General features: G+C 38.9%; 1 protein-coding gene across 1 annotated transcript in view; it reads left to right on the forward strand.

Moving 5' to 3' along the window:
• The first annotated feature begins 18,832 nt into the window (after positions 1 to 18,832).
• LOC150082625 (carboxypeptidase B-like) overlaps positions 18,833 to 22,606 on the forward strand; it is a 39,207-nt gene continuing 35,433 nt past the window's right edge. Inside the window, exons 1-2 of the mRNA XM_090377869.1 lie at positions 18,833 to 18,837; positions 21,600 to 21,681. Of these exons, the coding sequence (XP_090233995.1) occupies positions 18,833 to 18,837; positions 21,600 to 21,681 (87 nt within the window). The remainder of the gene's footprint in view (positions 18,838 to 21,599; positions 21,682 to 22,606) is intronic.

Here is a 22,606-nt window from a genome sequence, read left to right on the forward strand (position 1 = left end):
CTGATGGAACTGATATTCGGGTGACAATCAGGTCAAGTGGAACCAATTTCGGCGAAGTCCGGACGGTCTGAGACAGCCAAATCCTCTGCTTGCACCTTCACGATGGTGGGACTGTTAGTAATCCTAGGTATAACCTCCATGCACTAGTACATGGTGGGTGACCACCCAGGTGTGAACCAACATAAGCAGGGATCGAGGTGTGGCACCCACACCACATGGAGGAACGCCGCCCCTCTATGTTACCAGGCAGTACTAGGTGGTAGATGACTCTCATCAACCGGTGAAATATCACCACTTTGCTTATTGGAGGCTTGAAGTGGTAGAACCCATGTTTAGTCTCTAGAGCTAAGTTCCGGCCAACCCTTCCCTATCTCTTCCATCATGCAATATGATTGATGATTTTTGAGGTTATGATGAACATCGTGGCGAGATCCAATGTTCCTTACATTTCGAGGGTACATCTCTAAAACGGTGTTCGCAGGCCGGCCGCTAGTTAGTACACCGGACCGAACCTATTGGTAACTCTCTAGGAAGCTTCCGGATCAGATAGTGTATAATCTTGCTATCTCTACTCTGCCAGACAGTGACTGCAGGGAGTCCGAGTAGTGTGTATGCGGGGAGCATTCTCGAGGCCACGTTATGTCAAGGATCTGGGTATATTCTTACCATGTGTATGCCATATCCAAAAATTTCATTACTTCATACAGCATGTCCCACCCACTTTTTCTTACTATTGAATACACCATGAATTGTCAAACTAATAGAGCAAGCTTATCTGCGAAAAGATCTAAACCTCCCAAGGACTTCCTAATTCATTTCACAAATATACGTGGTCTCAATTCTAATCTCAACGATGTCCATTTCCACTTTCAGTCTGCCAAACCCCATGTATTTTTTCTGACAGAATCTCAGTTATCGGTTGATTCATCTACTGCTCATCTCAGATGCCCAAATTATTCGCTGTATGATTCCTTTCGCCTCAAAGGTGGTACTTGTGCATTTGTCCGTTTTGATATTCCCTGTCAGAGACTTGGCAATTTGGAATCTCCTCTCTTTGATCTTCTCTAGCTTAAAATCTCTCTACCTCATTGTGTCAAATTCATCTGTTGTCTCTACCGTTCTCCCAACTCCACTAATCACTTGGAGCTCTTTGACTTCCTCTCTTTGCAACTTGACTTTCTCCAGTCCAACTTTCCTAACAGTGAAGTAATTTTCCTTGGTGATTTTAATGTTCACAACTCCAGCTGGCTTCCGTTTTCTAGTCACACCGACCCAGCAGGTCGAGATGCTGAGGCTTTTGCAATTACTAATGACCTAGCACAGATTGTTCATTTACCTACAAGAATACCTGACAATCCTAATCATACAGCCAATACGCTTGATCTTTTTCTCACAAACAACCCTTCTAAGTACACGGTCGAAGTGAGAGGTCCTTTAGGCACTTCAGATCACAACTTGGTGATTGTCTCTTCTCCAATGGAACCTTTATCTCATGGCTATTCCCAACCACGTGTTGTTTGGCATTACAAGAATGCAAAATGGGATGACCTGCGAGACTTCTTTTCTTCTTTTCCTTGGTCGGATTACTGTTTCAACACTTCTGATGTCAACGTTTCCTCAGATCGTGTCAGTGAAATTATTCTTGCAGGCATGGAATCCCTTATCCCGCACTCCACTTTAAAATCTAGTCCTTTATCTAAACCTTGGTTTTCCAATAAATGTGCTAAGGCTGTCCAAGAGAAGAACGTTGCATATCGTAATTGGCTTGTTTCTAATTCTTCAGTTTCATTTTCTGCCTACACCAAAGCTCGCAACAGTTGTAAAGCAGTTATTAATCAGTCCAAACTAGAGTTTGAACAGGCTAAGAGTAGAAAACTTGCTTCTTGCCCTAATGGTAGCCGAGCATTCTGGTCTCTTGCCAAAGCTATTGGCTGCAACTTTTGCCCATCTTTGCTCCCACCTCTCTCCAAACCAAATGGTTCTGTTGTCACTTCAGCCAAGGATAAAGCTGACCTACTAGCAGCCCATTTTTCTTCCAGCTGATGTATTAATGATCTTGGTAAAACACCTCTCACCATTCCCAACACGCTCCATTCAATTCCTCCTGTGGTCTTCCGTCAAAAGGATATCAGAAGGATTTTGATGAATCTTGATGCTAAGAAAGCTCCAGGTCCTGATGGTATTTCTCCACTTGTTCTCAAAACCTGTGCTCCTGAACTTACTCCTATTCTTTGCCGCCTTTTTCACTTTCTTATTCCAAAGGTGTTTTTCATTCTGCTTGAAAATTTGCTCATATTCAGCCAGTTCCTAAAAAGGGTGACAAATCCCTCCCATCCAATTATTTGCAATTACTTCTACTCTTTCTAAAGTAATGGAGAAATCAATTAACCGCCAACTCTTAAACTACCTAGAAACCTTCCGTCTGATCAACGATCACCAGTATGGATTCCGTCAGTGTCGATCCACTGGAGATATTCTGGCTTTTGTTACCCATTTATGAACTAATTCAATGGAAATGTTCGGTGAAACACAAGTAGTTGCTCTTGACATCTCAAAGGCTTTTGATCGTGTTTGGCATAAAGGTCTACTAAACAAGCTTCCATCTTATGGTTTGCCAACTGTTTTTAGTAATTGGTTATCTAGTTTTCTCTCTGATCGCTCACTGAGGGTGATGGTAAATGGCTCTCTGTCTTCTAACTTCTCCACTAATGCCAGTGTCCCCCAAGGTTCAGTTCTTTCCCCCACTCTTTTCCTCTTGTATATCAATGACCTTCTTCCATTGACTGGAAATCCTATCCATAGTTTTGCCGATGACAGCACATTGCATTCAACTTTCCATTTGGAGAAACCTTGTCCTGCTCAATCAGCTTCAACTTCTCGAAAATCTGCTACCAATTCCTTAAATGCCAATCTTCAGGTAATTCTCCAGTGGGGCAAAGACAACTTAGTTGATTTCAACCCTTCTAAAACTCAGTCTTGTCTTATATCTCGCAAAAAGGATTCTTCTAGTCCTATGCTTATCTTTAGTGACACTCCGATTTCTAGGCAAAATGATATATCTCTTTTGGGGATTACCCTGACTTCTAATCTCTCTTGGCACAAGCACATTACAAATATTGCTTCCTCTGCATCTAAAAAACTTGGTTTTCTCTTTCGCTCTCGGCGTTACTTTTCTTCCAAACAGCTGCTCACTCTGTATAAATCGCTAATTCGCCCTGCCATGGAATATTGTTCCCATATCTGGGGTGGTGCCCCCAAAACCTCTCTCAGGCTTCTTGATTCCATTCAGAAGAGGGCAGTTAGATTAATTAATGATTCATCTCTAACAGAGTCTCTCCACTCGCTTTCTCATAGACGCACTGTTTCTGCTGCATGCCTCTTCTACAGATACTTCCATGGGCACTGTTCTTCTGAATTGGCTTCTATAATTCCCGCTCTCTCTTTCAAAACAGTCCGAACACGTGCCGCCACCAGCCAACATCCATTTACTGTCCAACTTCAAACCCACAGAACCAACTTTTCAACTTCCTCATTTGTTCATTCAACTGCCGTTTTCTGGAACAACCTTCCTTCATACGTATTTCCTGAAAATTACAATCTACAGAAGTTCAAGTCCAATGTCAACAAATATCTTCTTTCGTCTTGTTAACCTCAAACCCAAGCACGGTACTATAGGTTCTAATATCTCTCGTATTTGGGGTTCACATAAAAAAAAAAAAAAAAAAAGTTCAATTCCGATTTCATAGCATCCAACCCCCCCAGCTTCCCTACAGCGATACTGCTATAAATTTGGAACAGGAAATCTGATCCATTTCAAATTAGAATATTTTAGGAATCTTTGTAACAAATTTTCATTTGATGGGTTGACTTATTTTGTTATAACTCATGAATTATTACTATTTGCTAAAGTGTATGAAATGTAACGCACATGAGGCTATATTGAAAAACACCATTAAGAATGAAAATCTACTTTCAGCCATAATTACATCTTTACGAATGCGAACATTCCTGATCTTCCAACACCTCCCTATTAGGAAATTATGTTATTTGACAGTAGCACAATATTAAGAAAACTTGTAAAGTGAGGAAAAACGAGAAACTAAGACCGTGTGAACAGACTTAATTTATCACAATTTCTTCAGTTGGCAGGCCAAGAAGGTTAAACGAAAGACATTTTTTTTTTTTTTTTTGCAAAACGTTACTTTCAAGTAGGCCCATAACTGAAACCTTTCCCTGAGATATAATCTGTTTATAACCAATATGATGAAATAACAGTAGGACCATTATCCTTGTGACTTTTCTGTCTAGACTTGTTCCCCCCCACACCTTACTAAAGATAAACTTTATCTTAAACTCAAACGCAACTTTTCTGAATTCACGACATCCGACAAAAGTAAATTAAAAGTTTAATGTCTTCGAAAAAACATAATTCAAAACTACGTGACATCCATAGACAGGAAACCGGATAGTATTAACATCCTCTTGCCAGTGACCTTGATCGGTCAACAACCCGAGAAACTTGTTGACATCCCGATGTCTAAAATATTGACTCTTTTCACTTTGGGAAAATTGCTATTTTCTAATTATTATCGATTAATTATTACGAACTGTTATTTACAAATTTTATTTATCACATTATGGCATTTCAAACTGCATTTAATTTGAAATTTTATTTATTTTTATAAAATATTTTCTCATTTTTATTTTTTACTATTTTTCTAAGGCTACTTTATTAAACACACACACACACACACAATAAAATACAGGCGATTTTATAAAATACAAAAAATAAAAACAGACGATTATATAAATACAGTACACAAATACAGACGATTATATAAAAAAATACACACAATAAAATTACGTCTGACAGATAATTTGCACTATCAACTTGAGCATCAGTTTCGTAATCGCTGTCTTACTGAACACCAGTACTGTACTCCAATATAGGAATCAGTGACTATGTTTCTATGGTAACGTAAATACCAACAGTACTCCAATATAGGAATCGGTGACTATGTTTCTATGGTAACGTAAATACGAAGTTTGGATTGTATAATAACGATGACGTCATAGGGCTTATTAAACCAGTTATAATTAAAAATAGTTTTACTTACGATAAAAAATAATAATATTGAACTAATAATTTTTACTTATACTGTATATAGTTCTAGATAATTAAAGCCGTTTTTTAGATTAAACCTGAAATTCAACTTAACTTAAAATGAACGGAATTTTCTTTAACAGAGTTATTAAAGTTAATATGAATTAAAGCTGCCCTTTATATATTTATATACTAATTTTATATTTTCAGTTTGGTGTATATTGACTTTTTTTTTAATATTTAGTTATTTTTTATTTGGAAACTAGCTGGAAATCGAATGGAGGTATATGTTTCAGGAATGAAGTGGAAATAAATGCATCTTCACAAAATAAGACCCTGGTGTGTGAGAAAAAGATGAATGAGTGTGAGGGGAAAAAAAAAAAAAAAATATATATATATATATATATATATATATATAAAACTTGGGAAAAAAAATTATAAAATATAAAAAAAAAGTATAAAAAAAATGAATGCAAGTGGAGTGAGAATGCAGATTATGAATAAAGTAAATATGTGTCTCTCCCATCCCTTTGCCTGGTAGGTTCCCGCTGCCAGCTAACATATCCCACCCCCCAGAGCGGGTTGGGCAGCTTGACCTTCTTACCGGATTTGACACTACATGGACATGACAACCATCACCAACGAAGACATATTGCGCCTTTGCTGCCGACATGCCATTTGGCGATCTGAACTGGGTACTCTAACCCGGTTCCCTTTAAAACCCCATTCCCAGGCAGGGAGGGGAGAATACAGATACCTGTTTCTTCCCTCCCCTGCCTCCCCCATACTTTACCTGATGGGGCTCGTCTCCACTGACCTCTTTGGGATGCCTACTCTATCGTTCCTATTCTTCTATCTGTTTTCCTCCCCAGTCTTCAATCTCCTCCGCTCTCTCACTAAACTGACTAAGTACACCCCTTAACAATGCTACCAAATTCTAATCAACATCTAAATTCTACCGCTTTCATATAAATTCTATTAGTAAATTAATAAGAGGAGTAAACCTCAATATAGTACGTGGAACACTTCCGTATGATACCCTCCAGAAATTAAAACGGAAAAAACGAAAAAATCGACAACTTACCGGTACATTAAAGTAAAATATAAATAATTAAATAATCAATTTAACACAATTCAAAATCAATTCAAAACAATTAAAATTCAAATTAACGCAATTAAAAGAATCTAACGAAAATATTCAAAACGATTTTCCTTCCTGAAGCTGACAATGCTTTTCGACCGACTGTCGTGATCACAGGAATGAAAATTATCGATACAATTTAGCATCTATCGAAAACCCACAAACACCGGTATGCTTCTACATTATAATAGCTACCACCCGTTCACCTACAAAAGATCGATTATCTTTAATCAATTTCTAAATGCCTATAAATATTCAACGACGGATTCTGCTTTGGACTCAGAAATACAAATATTAACTAGCAGATTCTTGAACAGGGGTTATCCCATTAACACATTATTGTGTTAATGGGATAACCCCTGTTCAAGAATTAGGGTACAAGCTAAGGATAGGATAAAAAATACTACACCAATCAACAATAGTAATATCAAAAAATACTTTATTTCTGTCCCATATGTTGAACAGTGGCACAAACAGCTTAACAGATTCTTTAAAGATACCGAATTTAAAATTGTAGCTAGGCCAATACGGAAGTTACACACTATACTGAACAATCGCTCGGTTCTTTCCGCGTTCGCAACACAAATTAATGATCTAGTATACAACATTTCTTGTGGTGATTGCGACTCGTCTTACCAGGGTTCGACGCGGTTTTCTCTTAATATTCGTGTAAATCAACACGAAGCCTCAGTTCGTGCTTCTCGTTCAGCAGCGTCAGAATTAGCCTTTCATGCCATTAACGAAAAACATACTTTTTTATTTAACGAGGCCAAAATACTTAACGTTCAACGTAATTATACTCGACTATTAATTGCAGAAACCGTTGAAATTAAATTACACGAGAATTCTGTTAATGTTCGGCGGCCATATTTGATCTCCGATGCGTGGACCTTTACGCGCATGCGCGAAGACATATAATCACTATTTAAGTTGCAGGTCTAGCCTGATTCGATAATTTTCATTCCTGTGATCACGACAGTCGGTCGAAAAGCATTGTCAGCTTCAGGAAGGAAAATCGTTTTGAATATTTTCGTTAGATTCTTTTAATTGCGTTAATTTGAATTTTAATTGTTTTGAATTGATTTTGAATTGTGTTAAATTGATTATTTAATTATTTATATTTTACTTTAATGTACCGGTAAGTTGTCGATTTTTTCGTTTTTTCCGTTTTAATTTCTGGAGGGTATCATACGGAAGTATTCCACGTACTATATTGAGGTTTACTCCTCTTATTAATTTACTAATATTATTATCAACGTAGAACATATTGAGTATTACAGCTCTGATTCATACTATATAAATTCTAGTGTACACCCCCTCCCTTCTTTTTTTTTTTTTTTTTTTCAATCTACTGGGTGCCTGACCTGCCAAAAGGAGGTTGTCCCCTATTGGTTAGTTGTTCCCTAGTGAGTCCCAATAGGGGACAACTAATACTATTATCTTTCATCCAGTGTATAGCCTCACGTCTAAATTTAATAACATCAAAATGCAAAATGTTGCCCAACCTATTACGCCTTTTAACACCTCTCTAGCATTCAACTCCAACAAGCGATTTCCTAACAGCAATCCCATTAAGCATTAATGTCAAACACGTGATTTTTTTTTTGATTTTTTTTTAGGTCCTAGCCATTGAAATTCCAGGAAACTAGGTGGCAGAACCTGCCAGAGCAACTTGTGATACTGGACACACCCGGCTAGCCTCCACGTGGAGAGGTATGGGCAACGTCGGGCACCACAGGGGCCTGGCGTCCAATAAGCCAGACAAACAATGGGCACTGCACAGACATGGCCCACACACTTTCAAGTCTCTGGCTTGACAGTGTGTGGGCATGTGTTCTCGATACAGCAAACACATGCGGAGATAGAAGAAATTCCAGGTGCCGTCTGACACGAACATACCTTATACCTTATACCTTAATACAGGTACTTGTAAAATCAAAAATCCTTTTAACAACAAAAAATTCATGTTAAATGTTATTCTAATTGATCACTGAATTAAGAACACCCCATCCGTAATGACTATGCTACATAGCTCGCAGTACAAAAAGCAGAACAGCTTTCTACGTTAGAGCAGTGGTAATTTGCATGTGGTCGTGTAGGACAGTGTGATAAAGCAGCAGTTATGGGACGTAGTAAAGGTATCACAGAGTTTCAAAAAGGGTATGATTATGGGAGCTCGTGCGTCGGGTGCTTCCATATCGGAAAGGGCGTGTCTTGCCAGTTGCTTGTAAGAGTGGATCTTACATGATCTGGTATATTTGCGTCTAGGCGAGTGAAAGAGTAAGTAAAGAAGGTTTAGTTTAATTTAGCATCAACTAAGATTTAGTATAAATTTAAGTGTTCTAAGTGATAATGTCACTTAGAACAACTCGAAGTTTGACAAAGGGGGCGATTAAGAGCTCAGGCATAGATAATGGTGACTAAAAGGGTCACTTAAAATCGACAAAGGGACACCACACCAGAAATAAGGGCAAGTAAGGAGCCAGGCATAAACCAAGGAAGAAATTTTAAAGACAATAAGAAATAGCAATAAAGAATACGCTATTCTTAGTAAGAAAATAGGCGGGAAATAAAAGATAAGAGAAAGGAATTTGACGCGATTGGTGGAAGAGATCAGGCGATGAAGGACGAACGAATAGATGAGAGAGAGAAATTAACATGTGATTTTGGGGGAAAAAGATAGGGGATGAGACATAGAGAAGTCGGAGCACAATCGAATTGTAGGCCGGAACAACATCGGTGATGGGAGAGAAGTAAAAGAAATTAACGATAGTGAATGAAAAGTTAAGATAATTAGGTGCCTTACAGTGAGAAAGAATCCCCAAGTAAAGTGATGTCCTTATGGAGAGATGGAAACCATACGAGAAGTGAGAAGCTGGTCCTAGTTCGTCTACCACAATCAGCCAGCAGTACAGCCTACTGAACTGGAATGAAGATCATCTCTTAGATGTAATAATCGCCGATCACCAGAGGACCTTCAGAAAAGTGGAAGCAGCAGCAGTAAATACCTCTGAACAATGCAAGAGCAAGATAGAAATAAAGTAAGTGGACTATTACTTTCATGCTATATAAGCCACAAACAGGGTGATTCACTACCAGTGCGACAAACTTGCAGGAGGTGTTGGGGGTACAAAGACGAGTCGGAATCACATAGCATTGCAGGGTCCGAAATGCCTTCGTCATGCGGTAGAGGACGTTGAACGGGAGGTCGCGTGAACAGCGATCCTGCTGGAAGTCAGCATTTGCGAACCGTTTCTGTTGAAGAAACCATGTAGCAAAAGTCCTCCGGAGTGGATAATCCGCAGGCTCCAATGATTGGACGCGTTGCAGATGGTATGAACTCATCTGGTTTGTTGACAGTATCCTCCATACAGTGGATTGGGAAATACCCAATCGTTGGCCTATCGCTCGAGTACTCGTACTCGGATTGCCTTCTGCAAGACGTAGGACATTTTCCTCATTGTCTGGCGTCCTCGTCGTTCGCTCTCGTTTCATGGTACCTCTCGTGAAACAACCAGTCTCACGTAACCTTCTGTGCACACTTCCGAAAATCGTATTATGAGGAGCATGCCTGTGCGGGAAACGTTCCTAGTACAAGCGCAGAGCGGCGTGCCCGTTACAGTCCGTACCCCATACGCGAGGTGCATGTCGGCCAGTTCAACGTTTGAATACTCGTCCATCCTACTGCCTCGGGATCCGGTTCGCAAATGCTAACTTCCAGCGGGTTCGCTGTTCACGCGACCTCCCGTTCAACGTCCTATACCTCATGACGAAGGCATTTCGGACCCTGCAATGCTATGTGATTCCGATTCGTCTTTGTGCCCCCTACACCTCCTGCAAGTTTGTCGCACTGGTAGTGAATCACCCTGTATATATACAGGGTGTCTCAAAAATATTGGTACAAACGTTTAGGGTAGGTAGGTAACATCTAAAAGAATGTAAATCGCATAGGAACCCATAACCGGACGCGTCACGGGAAAGTAGTAGCAGAGGCACAAGAAGAAGAAATGACACAAGACAGTAATTAGGAGAAAACATTTATTTGACATAATATTAACAATGGAGTACGAGATGGATGCATTTCATGACGTTACAACAGATGAGATGCTCGAAGGTTCCATCATGAGACGCGATGCATGCGTGACACAGACGCAGCATGGATTGGCGGACACGGTCGAACACACCTGGAGTTTCTTTGACAGTAGCAGCAGCGCAGACGAGTCTCGCCACAAGATCCATTTCCGTCTCCACAGGCGATTCATACACGATAGATTTAGGGCCCCCCCCCAAAGAAAGAAATCAAGGCTCGATAAATCAGGTGAGCGTAGGGGCCAGGCAGCGGGTCCACCACGGCCAATCCATCGCGCCCAAAACGCCGGTTCAAATTGTCACGAACACACCTTCCATAATGGGCAGGCGCCCCGTCATGTTGAAACCAAATGTTGCGTCTCACATTTGCTGGAACATCGTCAAGTAACCCTGGTAGAACTTGTTCAAGAAAGATCTGATATTTAGCGGAGTTCATGCGGGATGGTAACAGATATGGGCCGACTAAGCAGTCACCGACGATACCTGCCCACACATTTATTGCGAAGCGATGTTGTGTGGGTTGTCGTGAGCCCACACATGAGCATTGTGCTGATTGAATAAGCCTTCCCGAGTGAAATAAGCCTCATCCGTGAACAAAACATAGGCTGGAAAATTCAAGTCTTGAACACTTTCTTGGAGAAACCACTGCGCAAAAGCCACACGTGCAGGATGATCTTGGGGGAGCAGTAACTGAACCCTTTGGAGATGAAAGGGGTGTAAGGAATCGTCGTGCCAGACACGCTGTACACTGCAACGAGACACTCCTAAGGCAGAGGCAACGGCACGTGTGCTGGTAGTAGGATTATTCTGGACGGCATTCAACACACTTTCTTCCATGGCAGGAGTTCGCGTCGAACGTGGTCTGCCCGCACTATCTAAATCACCCATAATCGCACAAACTTTGATGCACACGCGCAAACAAACGGTGGTCCGGTACATGTCTGTCTGGGAAGCGTTCACCATAAATTCGTTGAGCGGCTCGTCCATTGCCCTCTGCTAATCCATATACTAGGTGCATGTCTACCAGATCACAGTTCATATATCGATGCATGCCTTTCGTGCGGCGACTACTGCTTTTTTTTTTTTTTATGTAAACCCCAAACACGAGAGGTATTAGAATCTATAGTACTTAGTACCGTGCTTCGGTTGGAGGTTGAGAAGACGAAAGAAGATATTTGCTGACATTGGACTTGAACTTCTGTAGACTAATTTTCAGGAAATACGTATGAAGGAAGGTTGTTCCAGAAAACGGCAGTTGAATGAATAAACGAGGAAGATGAAAAGTTGGTTCTGTGAGTTTGAAGTTGGACAGTACATGGACGTTGGCTGGTGGCGGCACGTGTTCGGACCGTTTTGAAAGAGAGAGCGGGAATTATAGAAGTCAATTCAGAAGAACAGTGCCCATGGAAGTATCTGTGGAAGATTCATGCAGCAGAAACAGTACGTCTATGAGATACCGAGTGGAGAGACTGTTAGAGAGGAGTCATTAATTAACCTAACTGTCCTCTTCTGAATGGAATCAAGAAGCCTGAGAGAGGGTTTGGGGTCACCACCCCAGACGTGGGAACAATATTCCATGGCAGGGCGGATTTGCGATTTGTACAGAGTGAGCAGCTGTTTGGAAGAAAAGTAACGCCGAGAGCGAAAGAGAAAACCAAGTTTTTTAGATGCGGAGGAAGCAATATTTGTAATGTGCTTGTGCCAAGAGAGATTAGAAGACAGGGTAATCCCCAAAAGATATATCATTTTTCCTAGAAATCGGAGTGTCACTAAAGATAAGCATAGGAGCAGAAGAATCCTTTTTACGAGATATAAGACAAGACTGAGTTTTAGAAGGGTTGAAATCAACTAAGTTGTCTTTGCCCCACTGGAGAATTATCTGAAGATCGGCATTTAAGGAATTGGTAGAAGATTTTCGGGAAATTGAAGCTGATTGAGCAGGACAAGGTTTCTCAAAATGGAAAGTTGAATGCAATGTGCTATCATCGGCAAAACTATGGATAGAATTTCCAGTCAATGGAAGAAGGTTATTAATATACAAGAGGAAAAGAGTGGGCAAAAGAACTGAACCTTGGGGGACACCGGCATTAGTGGAGAAGTTAGAAGACAGAGAGCCATCTACCATCACCCTCAGTGAGCGATCAGAGAGAAAACTGGATAACCAATTACTAAAAACAGTTGGCAAACCATAAGATGGAAGGTTGTTTAGAAGACCTTTATGCTAAACACGATCGAAAGCCTTTGAGATGTCAAGAGCAACTACTTGTGTTTCCCCGAACCTTTCCATTGAATTAGTCCATAAATGGGTAACATAAGCAAGAATATCACCAGTGGATTGACACTGACGGAATCCATACTGGCGATCGTTGATCAGACGGAAGGTTTCTAGGTAGCTTAAGAGTTGGCGGTTAATTGATTTCTCCATTACTTTAGAAAGAGTAGAAGTAATTGCAATGGAACGATAATTGGATGGGAGGGATTTGTCACCCTTTTTAGGAACTGGCTAGATATGAGCAAATTTCCAAGCAGAAAGAAAAACACCTTTGGAATAAGAAAGTGAAAAAAGGCGGCAAAGAATAGGAGTAAGTTCAGGAGCACAGGTTTTGAGAACAAGTGGAGAAATATCATCGGGACCTGGAGCTTTCTTAGCATCAAGATTCGTCAAAATCCTTCTGACATCCTTTTGACGGAAGACCACAGGAGTCATTGAATGGAGCGTGTTGGGAATGGTGGGAGGTGTTTTACCAAGATCATTAATACATGAGTTGGAAATAAAATGCGATGCTAGCAGGTCAGCTTTATCCTTGGCTGAAGTGGCAACAGAACCCTCTGGTTTGGACAGAGGTGGGAGCAGAGATGGGCAAAAGTTCCAGCCAATAGTTTTGGCAAGAGACCACAACGCTCGGCTACCATTAGGGCAAGAAGCAAGTTTTCTACTCTTAGCCTGTTCAAACTCTAGTTTGGACTGATTAATAACTGCTTTACAATTGTTGCGAGCTTTGGTGTAGGCAGAAAATATAACTGGAGAATTAGAAACAAGCCAATTACGATATGCAACTTGAATGGGTAAACCAGAAATTTTCCCTCTCCTCTCGCGAACTGATGAACAACGCCATGTACCGACTTACGGTGACGTTTCCGGTTATGGGTACCTATGCGATTCACATTCCTTTAGATGTTACCTACCTCCCCTAAACGTTTGTACCAATATTTTTGAGACACCCTGTATATATATATATATATATATATATATACATACATGTGTGTGAGCCTAAAAATGGGCAGTATAGAGAACAGGAGTGTAGCAGGGAAATTAGAATTTGTAAGACAGTATAAGTGAATGTACTAGTATCAAAGTACTTGTATTTTTGCATATATGCATATATTAAGGCTCTTGTATCCCTGAGTAATAGATTGTGTGCTTTAGGTAAATAAAATGTTAAGAGAAACGATTAAGGCCAGATTTACAAAAATGTAGATAATTAGTGTTCATTAAAAGGATAAGGTAAGGTTGCGACAAATGTTAGGAAGAGCAGAGACAGTTAATGCTGTATAGAAGGGAAAAATTTCTTAAATTAAGAAACCTGACAGTTATGGGATGTTTTTCGTACCGAAAGTAGTAATTAAGGTAGAGCACAGCTTGTAACACACCTCTAGCCAATATCTTAAGGGTATTTAGAAATAAATATTTATTTATTAGAAATAAATAAATAGAAATATTTAGGTATTTAGAATTAAAACTGAATTGGAATGGCTTCAAGAGTAGAAGATGCCCATAATGTCAGAAGGAATTATATATATATTAGGTAAGGTAGCCTAACCTGTATAGGGCAAGAATAAATAGTAGAATTGTTAAAAGTATGCTTATGTTGTTCACCAAGAGAAGGTAAACCCAATGATATAACCAGATTAGAATCTGCTGATATAATGTTTGAGCTGTCTTCACTTTGAGAAGAATTTGTAAATATTATACTATGAAATTTATAATATGTATTATAGTGTACTTGTAAATATTATTACCTGTATTAAAGCTGTTTCAAAGGTATTATAATTGTTCGTAATTATTCACAGACTCAGACACTGGCTTACCGACATAATTAGGTTCTATCAAGACCGAGGGAAATCACAACGCCCTCTGGACCGGGAAAATTCGGATTTAGTTATTGCAGTCAAGTAGCGTAAGTGGGTATCAGAGGTTTGAGGGCACTTCACTTATTACTGTTTATCTCATGTAATTGAGTAAGCAAACCAATAGAGAATACAATAATAAAGAAGAAAAATAAGACCTCCCCCCACATGCTCATGTCCATTGTGGTTAAGGTGTACAAATCATGGTGTCGAACGGTCAAACCACCTCACGCCGACAGAACTGTAAATGATTACGTAAGGTGGATGTTCGTGGTGAGCGAAGGATGCAGAGAGTTGTATGGGCTCAATGGCAGGTCACTATGCGACAGTTGGCATCGCAATACAATATGGGGAATGCAAGAACAACATTCCAAATAACGATGTGCTGCAAACTCAAATGTGTGGAATTCCACAGCAGACGACCCAAGAAACAATTTCTTCTCACCGCTGATCATTGTCGACGGGAAATTGGTGTGGTATCAACAACACACTGGAGGACTGGAAACGAGTGTTGCTGGTCCGATGAGCACCACCACCACCCACTGTCCAGGCAGTGGATGTTTAATATGGGGCATTTTTACTTGCAAGAACTAGAACCCTTGGGTGCATATGGACCAAAGTTTCACTAGTGAGGTCTGCCAGCAGCTCTTAGGAGACCAGGTGCAAAACCAAATTATTATATTAGGCCACCCGAATATTTAAATTCATGTGCCGTGCTGTGTGTCCTATGGTTGCTATGTTGCATTTTTTCCAACAGCGATGAGATGGTTGTTGTTATAGGGTTTAGACGCATTAGCAACTTAGGACATATTGCGCTGTATATAATATGTCTGTAAATTGCGTGTGTTCTGGGGTATATTTGCTGTTTGCTGAAGAAAAACCCTAGTTGACAGGAGAAAAAAACATGCTACGCTCGCCAGAGACCGACTAACTTAGCCAAGTTGTGAAAAAGGCCCGTAAAAATTGCTCCCGTCATTGACGGGATTTGAACTTAGGTCTTTTCCAACTTGTGTGAGGACGGCGATTCTACCAGCTGTGCTACTCACGAGGGCGATGGGATGGCTTAGTTAATAAGACAAACATCTGTAACGCCATGCCTATTGGAAACAAGATATCAGGCGCTTGAACAAACACAGATGTTCGGAAAGATAAGACACCGTAAATGGATGAAGCTGTCGGGAGTCCTGAAGAAAAAGAAAACGGTGTAACAGATAAAATAAAGCACAAAAAAATGACGCAGCTTTATTGAAATTTGAACTTTGTCAAAAAATGGCCTTACAGTTGACCATAGCATGGACTATATACATTTGCAGTTGGCCTTAGCATGTACTATATACATTTGCACTTGGCCTTAGTATGTACTATATACATTTGGAATTGGCCTTAGCATGTACTATAACATTTGTTACCAGCCTGCTAAGGCTGGTAGCAAATGTTATCTCACTGTAAATACCAAGTAAATCCAAGTTATTTTTTTCCAAACAAATTCAGTCTGCAAACGAAGATGAAAGATCTTAGTTAATTTATTAGAAGTGAAATCGGAATTGTGGTTGAGGTCTGCATTAAGAACTAAGAATCTTTCTTGTCTTCTTTCTCGGTGATTTGCAATACTTTGGATGAAAATAAACCTTTGAAAACTCTGTGTTGGCCACTGGGACTGATTAGTACACGTTTTAGAGTCTCCAGAAAAAAAAAAAAAAACATGAGCAATTTGGAGACGAGTGATAGATTGTAATCACGGTGAAGCTCTTAAGTGTTCCACTCCTTCGCAGGCTTTTAACGTTGCTATCTGGTCATTTGGTGTCTACCATCACAAATGTTGGAATCTAATCAATAAAACTGATAAATCAGAATTTCGCTTTGCCGTGAGGAATCTGACCTTTGCATTCTTACTGAAACACGGCTTCCTGATGAGATTCTGGATTAGGAATTTGCTAGTTCAGACTATCCTGTTTTCAAAAGAGGCAGATGTTCGAGGATCCTTGCGTAGCGCAGTGGTTATAATCACTGTCCTTAGACACTGGGTGGGAAAAAACTGAGTTGTGAAAAAAAAAACATAAAAACTAAATTTTTATGGGCTTTTTCACGATGTGGCTGAATAAGTGTCGGCCTCAGGCGAGGGTGGCATGGTTTTCTCACGTAAAGTTGCATTTTTCTTTCAGCAAACATCAAACCAACCAAAAAATACATGCAGTTAAAAAGGATCGGAGGATATGCGCTTCGCTCACTGTCTCCATGCCGTTTGTAATGGCAATGCATAGGACTTTCAACAATCTGGACGGGATCTTTTGTCAGACGAAGGTTCATTATAACATAGTTCTTCTCACTGCAGTTATTTGTCTTCCTTCCCAGATCGATTTCCTTGTTGTGGAGAGACTGTCACAAGCTCTCTGTGAGTTCTAAACTTATTTCCATCAGTTTTTAAGACTTTAACATCGTACATTCTCCATCTAGCATTGAAGAATCATCTATTCTAATAAGGATGTTCTTTGGCACTATGTCTGCACTTGGTCTCAATCAGCATAACAAAATCTGTACTGGAGGCAAGGCATTACGGGATCTCATCTTTGTCTCCAAGCAGATTCAAATAGGATCTGTTTGGAGGTAAAGATGAGAGAGAGGAAAACAAAAATACTACTGTCCCAGATAAGTTAAATTTTAAGAGAGAAGACTGGTTAATAATGTGTCACTTTCTTGAAAATACTGTTTCTCACATCCATCATAAAAGAAGTATACGGTACCACTGAAGGTCTACCAGTGAGGGCTGATCTTCGCGGGTAGCACAATGCACAATGGTTATAATCACCGTCCTCCAGAGATGGATTCGAATCCGGTCGGAAAAGCCTCGCATTATGGGCTTTTTTCATGCCATGGCTGATTAAATTCGGTCTCAGGAGGGAACAGCGTGGTTTTCACCCGGAAATTCTGGATTTTCGTCCAGGAAAACAGGCAAACCGCCCACAGAACGTAAACATAATATACATGGGTAGAAAAGGTAATTTTCAGGTGACCCTAATTAACAGTTTTTGTTGATGTTATTGTGAAGGATTTCGTGTCTCTCAGTAATAACTACAAGAGCAGACTTCCTCCTTAGTTCACTGCAAAAGAACAGTGCAGAAGAAATTATTCGATCGCATTGTTCAGGGAACATAGAAGCAATCTGTGTTCACTGGCCAAAAAATTATAAACCTTTTGCAATGGAAGTTAATAGATAATTAAATATACGTATGCAAGTTGCCACATGGTACGATCGTCCTTGTTAAAAGATAAATACTGTATGCTTTCCTGGGCGTCTTAGTTGCTCAAATCGTGGGAAAACAAGATTTTAACATTTAGCAGAAGCCAAATTTAAGAAAAAAAGGAAATCACTGGTTTCTCGAAAGCAACCGTCTCAAAATACATAATGAGTAATTAACCTACTCGATACAAAATATGCTGTATAATGAATAAAAATAAAAACTATTTAGTAGGGTCACCAGAAAAGTTACTTCATCTACTCATGTGTATTGTGTCTGTAAAGTGGGTGTGTTCTCTGATCGATTTGCCTGCTTTGCTGGACGAAAAACCCCAGATTCCGGGGGGGGGGGGAGGAGGAACCTTGCTATCTACGCCTGAGACCGACTAACTCAGCCACAGAGTGAAAAAAGCCCATGAAAGTTCCTCGCGTCATCGACGGGATTCGAACCCGGACTTTTTCCACCCAGTGTGGGGAGGATGGTGACGAGGATACCATTGTGCTACTCGCTCAGACGCATATAATGAGTAGGAGAAGATAGGAGAATGCAGCTCTAAAAGGAAGAAATGCGGCAGGGAGTCGATAATACAAGAATAAGACGTCAGGAATTTACGCAAATTGTACATCAGAATAGAGGGTACAATGTGCAACAAATTACTGAAATTTTCAATTTAAGCAAAGAAAAACCCAATTCCAACAAATTTTCATGAGCTAGGGGGAGAAAGGAGCTAAAGTGGTTCAAGTTTTGATGCAAGACGAAAAAGTCCTAGGTGTTACGACTCAATCTGATATTAACTCTTTCATGCAGTGTAAACAGACAGCCAGGAAAGCACTTGATGTCCTTGATATATAGGATCCTTTCTAGTAGCGGGAGGGACGTCATTATCCTTCTATACATGACAATTGTTAGACCGCAAGGGACAGCATTTGGAATAATGTATCCAAGTCTGAAGACCACACCTAAAGAAAGGCATAGAACTTCAGTAGAGGATTCTAAGAAGAGTGACCAGATTAGTGATGAGGGCAAATCGCAATGTGAAGAGCGGCTTAGAAGATGTGGACTGCACAGTGTGATAACTAGCATCTAAAAGGAGATCTGACTGAAGTGCATAACGTGCTGAAGGGCTTGATTAAAATGAGGTAAGTCTGTTTTCCCCCGATAAAATAAAAACCAGGGGGCGAAATTATAAAATTTCAGGGAACAACTGAAGACTGAAGGCCATGAAGTTCACCTGTGAGCAACAGACTGTCCAACACTGAAATAAGTTACCTCCCAAGTGGCAGAGGTAGTGAGTCTAGTTAAGTTCAAAATGGAACTGATAATATGAATAATCTCTTATTATTTCTTCTGATGACGTTATTATTATTTTCGTTGATGCAGAAAAAGTCTGCCTCCTTGCATCATTTGCAAGTTTGATTTATTGAACTCACAAGAAGCCAAATGACAATATGGCAGTATATTCAAGAAAGTACAGCAAAATAAAAAAAAAAAAAAACCAGGGCCGATTTTAAAGATGCAATATATTTAAGAGTTTAACGTTATCCTTCTCTAATCCCATCAGAAGATAACATATTGCTGTTAGAAAACTGAACCTGTAAACAAAAAAAAAAAATAATCCAATATATTTTTTTTATTAGTTGAGTTGTTTCCATTTCTGGAACTAGGCAAAAACGTTTAGATCCGTACAATGAAAATGAAACCTTAAAAAATAAAAATAAATTTCACCAAAACTAGCAGGATGTGTCTGCTAAAAATAAATATGAAAATCCACTTCTTATGCAACAAATCAGCAACTGTCTCTTAAAGAAAACAAAGTGATTAAAATATAAGAAAAATTGTATTGTGAAAGCTATTTTTAAAATAAAGCAAACAAACCTTTTTTTTTACATCTTAGACTTGATGACATCTTTATTTACAGTCCAACTTACTGGATTTGTCTCTGTAATACCTGTCTTACCTCAGGCAATATAACTCGTATTCGTCATTTCGACAACCCCAAGACGCTATACTTATATAGCTTGTGCCTCAGAGCAGAAGTAAATAGCAGCCTTTCACTCAAGTTGGAAAAGATGCTCGGAGACTTCTCCTTTATCTTTGCGTTCAGTTTTTGCATCGCTGCTGTAATCAGTAGCTATCAATTAGGGCCAGATGGTAGGAGACATTATGTTGGGCAAGTAGAATCATTTTTATTTAATATTGATTATTGGATAAAATGTGAACGGTATTTATATTTACTCGTGGTTTCAAAATCTTTGATAAATATTTAATGCGCTTAATGGTATTTGAAGAAATATGGCAAACAAATACAGTAAAAGTCGCTTAAGACGTTCCCGCATAAAACGTTATTTCGTGTAAGACGTTTAATGTTTTGGATCGAGTCATATCCATTGGACAAATATTACTTTTTTTCCCTTTTGAAAGCTTCCCGCATTTGAAAGATTCGAGCCAGAATTTCGGAGTAATAAAAATGCTTTTTGTTTCTATCTATAAGTGTACCGAGGCGCAGGAGGAGTTTGAGTCCACTCCTCTCCCCAATTTTTGTCTGGGTATCTTTCTGATTCAGTCCATTTTTCAAATTCTCTCACTGCCTAAACTCCCATTTCAATAGTTCGCTTCCCCTTTCTCTCGTTTATAACGAGCGTAAACAGCTGAGTGATTTTGCTTTGGCACCATCGGAAAAGCGCTGTAAGAGTTATCGAACTCTAAAACTTGGTTGTGTGTGATTTTTAACAACCTTGCTAGGTCACACGTGACAACACTGCGCATAACTAGATGCAGAATTTATCGAATCAAAAGGTTGGCCCTCGTGGGTAGCACAATTCGTATAATCATTCTCCTCCCCACACAGGGCAGAAAAGATCTGAATTGGAATCCCGCCATTGACGCGAGGAATTTTTATGGATCTTTTTTTCATAATGTGGCTGAGTTCGTCGAGGATAAGATGGTTTTTTTTTTTTTTTTTTTTTTTTTTCATGCGTAAATTCGGGGTTTCGTCCAACAAATCAACCACAGAATACACGGAATTTACACACAATATACTGTTGCCTCATTGCCTTAGTTGCTTTGGTGCTTAACATACACACGCGAGTACAAACAGATGTCACTCAAACACAGGAGGCTTTAAGAATCCATTACAGCTGCGTAGACTCATTTCCTTTAGATGTGACGTTTATTGATATGGATACCTCGCTAGCACTGAAGGTCACTATGATTTTAAGCAACGTTGCTTTTCGATTTTTACTTATATCATCACGGATATAAATCAGTTCAATGTCATCTCCACTTTTGCCTATAAAGATGCTTGGATTCCAACAAGCAACTCCCTCAGAATTCATTATCTCTTGATTTTCTTATTAAATTCAAGGTTTAATATACTTCTACTCTTAAGTTTATTTCCATATATTATTAAGTTACAGATTTACATTCAACATATCGGGTAGCTTAGAATCTCTAATAATTTGTTATATCAGTGTATTTATAAATGAAACCTACACATCATTTATAATTTTTAAAAAACAGACGTTGTTCTTTTTATAAAAACTAAAAAATCCGGGTTTTTTTTAGATATTGTTCTACTTACTGGTCTAGTGGAGCGCAGCCGATTGATTAATACTGTTTTTTTTAAGAGATCTCTGTAAAAAAAGACGCGTTGCACAATAAACAGAGCATTAATGAATTCATTATGCTACTCCAGAAAATTCATCAAATTTTACTGACTTATGAAATTATAATTAGCAAAAAATGTCATGCACATACTGCCCATGAATTTTGCTCTCCGTGTTGCTAGCAGTTGAATTGTAGAAGATAGTGTGAATTCATAAAATTATTAGCTTTGTACGCACATAGCAGCGTTGCCTTAACTTTTCATAGCCTTCATACATTATTTTTATTTTTTATTTAGATATACAGTGTTTCGAGTTATTCCAACGACAGATGAGCAACTGGACATTCTTAAGAGATTAGCATCTGATCCTGCAGTAGAGGTAAGAGATAACCTTTGGATACTTTTAATCGCAGTAGTCTGTTCTGCGTTAGCATAAAAACAATGATCCTGTTGTCTGTCCGTCCACACGTAATAACTCGGCGCTTAGTGGATGAATTTTCATGAAATTTTATATTTCACTCTTTTCGAACGACTTGTCGAAATTCCCAAATTTCATTAAAATTGGACCAATAGAAATCCGGCAATTATTATTATTTTCATGCATATCACACAGGCTTATTCATATACCATTTATTGCAGTTGAAGTACTGGATATTATTCGTTGCCATGCGCTAGTTGGAGAAATTAATGGACAATGTAGCGGATGCGCAGAAACGAAATCGTCTCGCATAAAAAGTCTTGCTTTTTTGCTTTTTTTTTTTTTTTGTTATAAATCATGAATTGTTACTATTTGCTAATGCACTGCGTACATTAAGTAACTTGTTTTTATTATTGTAAATCTAAATATTCGGAGGATAGTACAAATATGATTTTTTTTTTTTTTTGTTTTTTATTACTGACTTAATAAGAAATATCGAGAAGGCGCGACATTACTAGTTTTATTAGTATTCAGAGCCATGTCTGAAAGGGAAATGTAAAGTTCTGTTGCTCAATTTATTAGGATGTTAATTTATGAGCTATATGTCAAGGATGAAAGTTACGGATGCTATGAAAATTATGAAGTTTATGAAAACGTAAAAACTGGCCAAATTTTTTACCAGACCTAAAGCTGAGTATGGCGATAAATGTTTATCATAATCACGAACAGTATTTATTAAAATTTAATTTTTTAAAAATAAAATTTTTGCCCGTTCTATGTTTTTATACTTTTAGAATTCAGCATTATGTTTTGTGAAATATTATGTTTAAAGTCATATGTAATTTTTGTTTAATATATATTTTAATTTTTTTCTTTCATTTGGGTA

The sequence above is a fragment of the Mastigoproctus giganteus genome, chromosome 7 (assembly GCF_048544385.1).
Source record: "Mastigoproctus giganteus isolate SK-2022 chromosome 7, ASM4854438v1, whole genome shotgun sequence".
Classification (NCBI taxonomy): Eukaryota; Metazoa; Arthropoda; class Arachnida; order Uropygi; family Thelyphonidae; genus Mastigoproctus; species Mastigoproctus giganteus.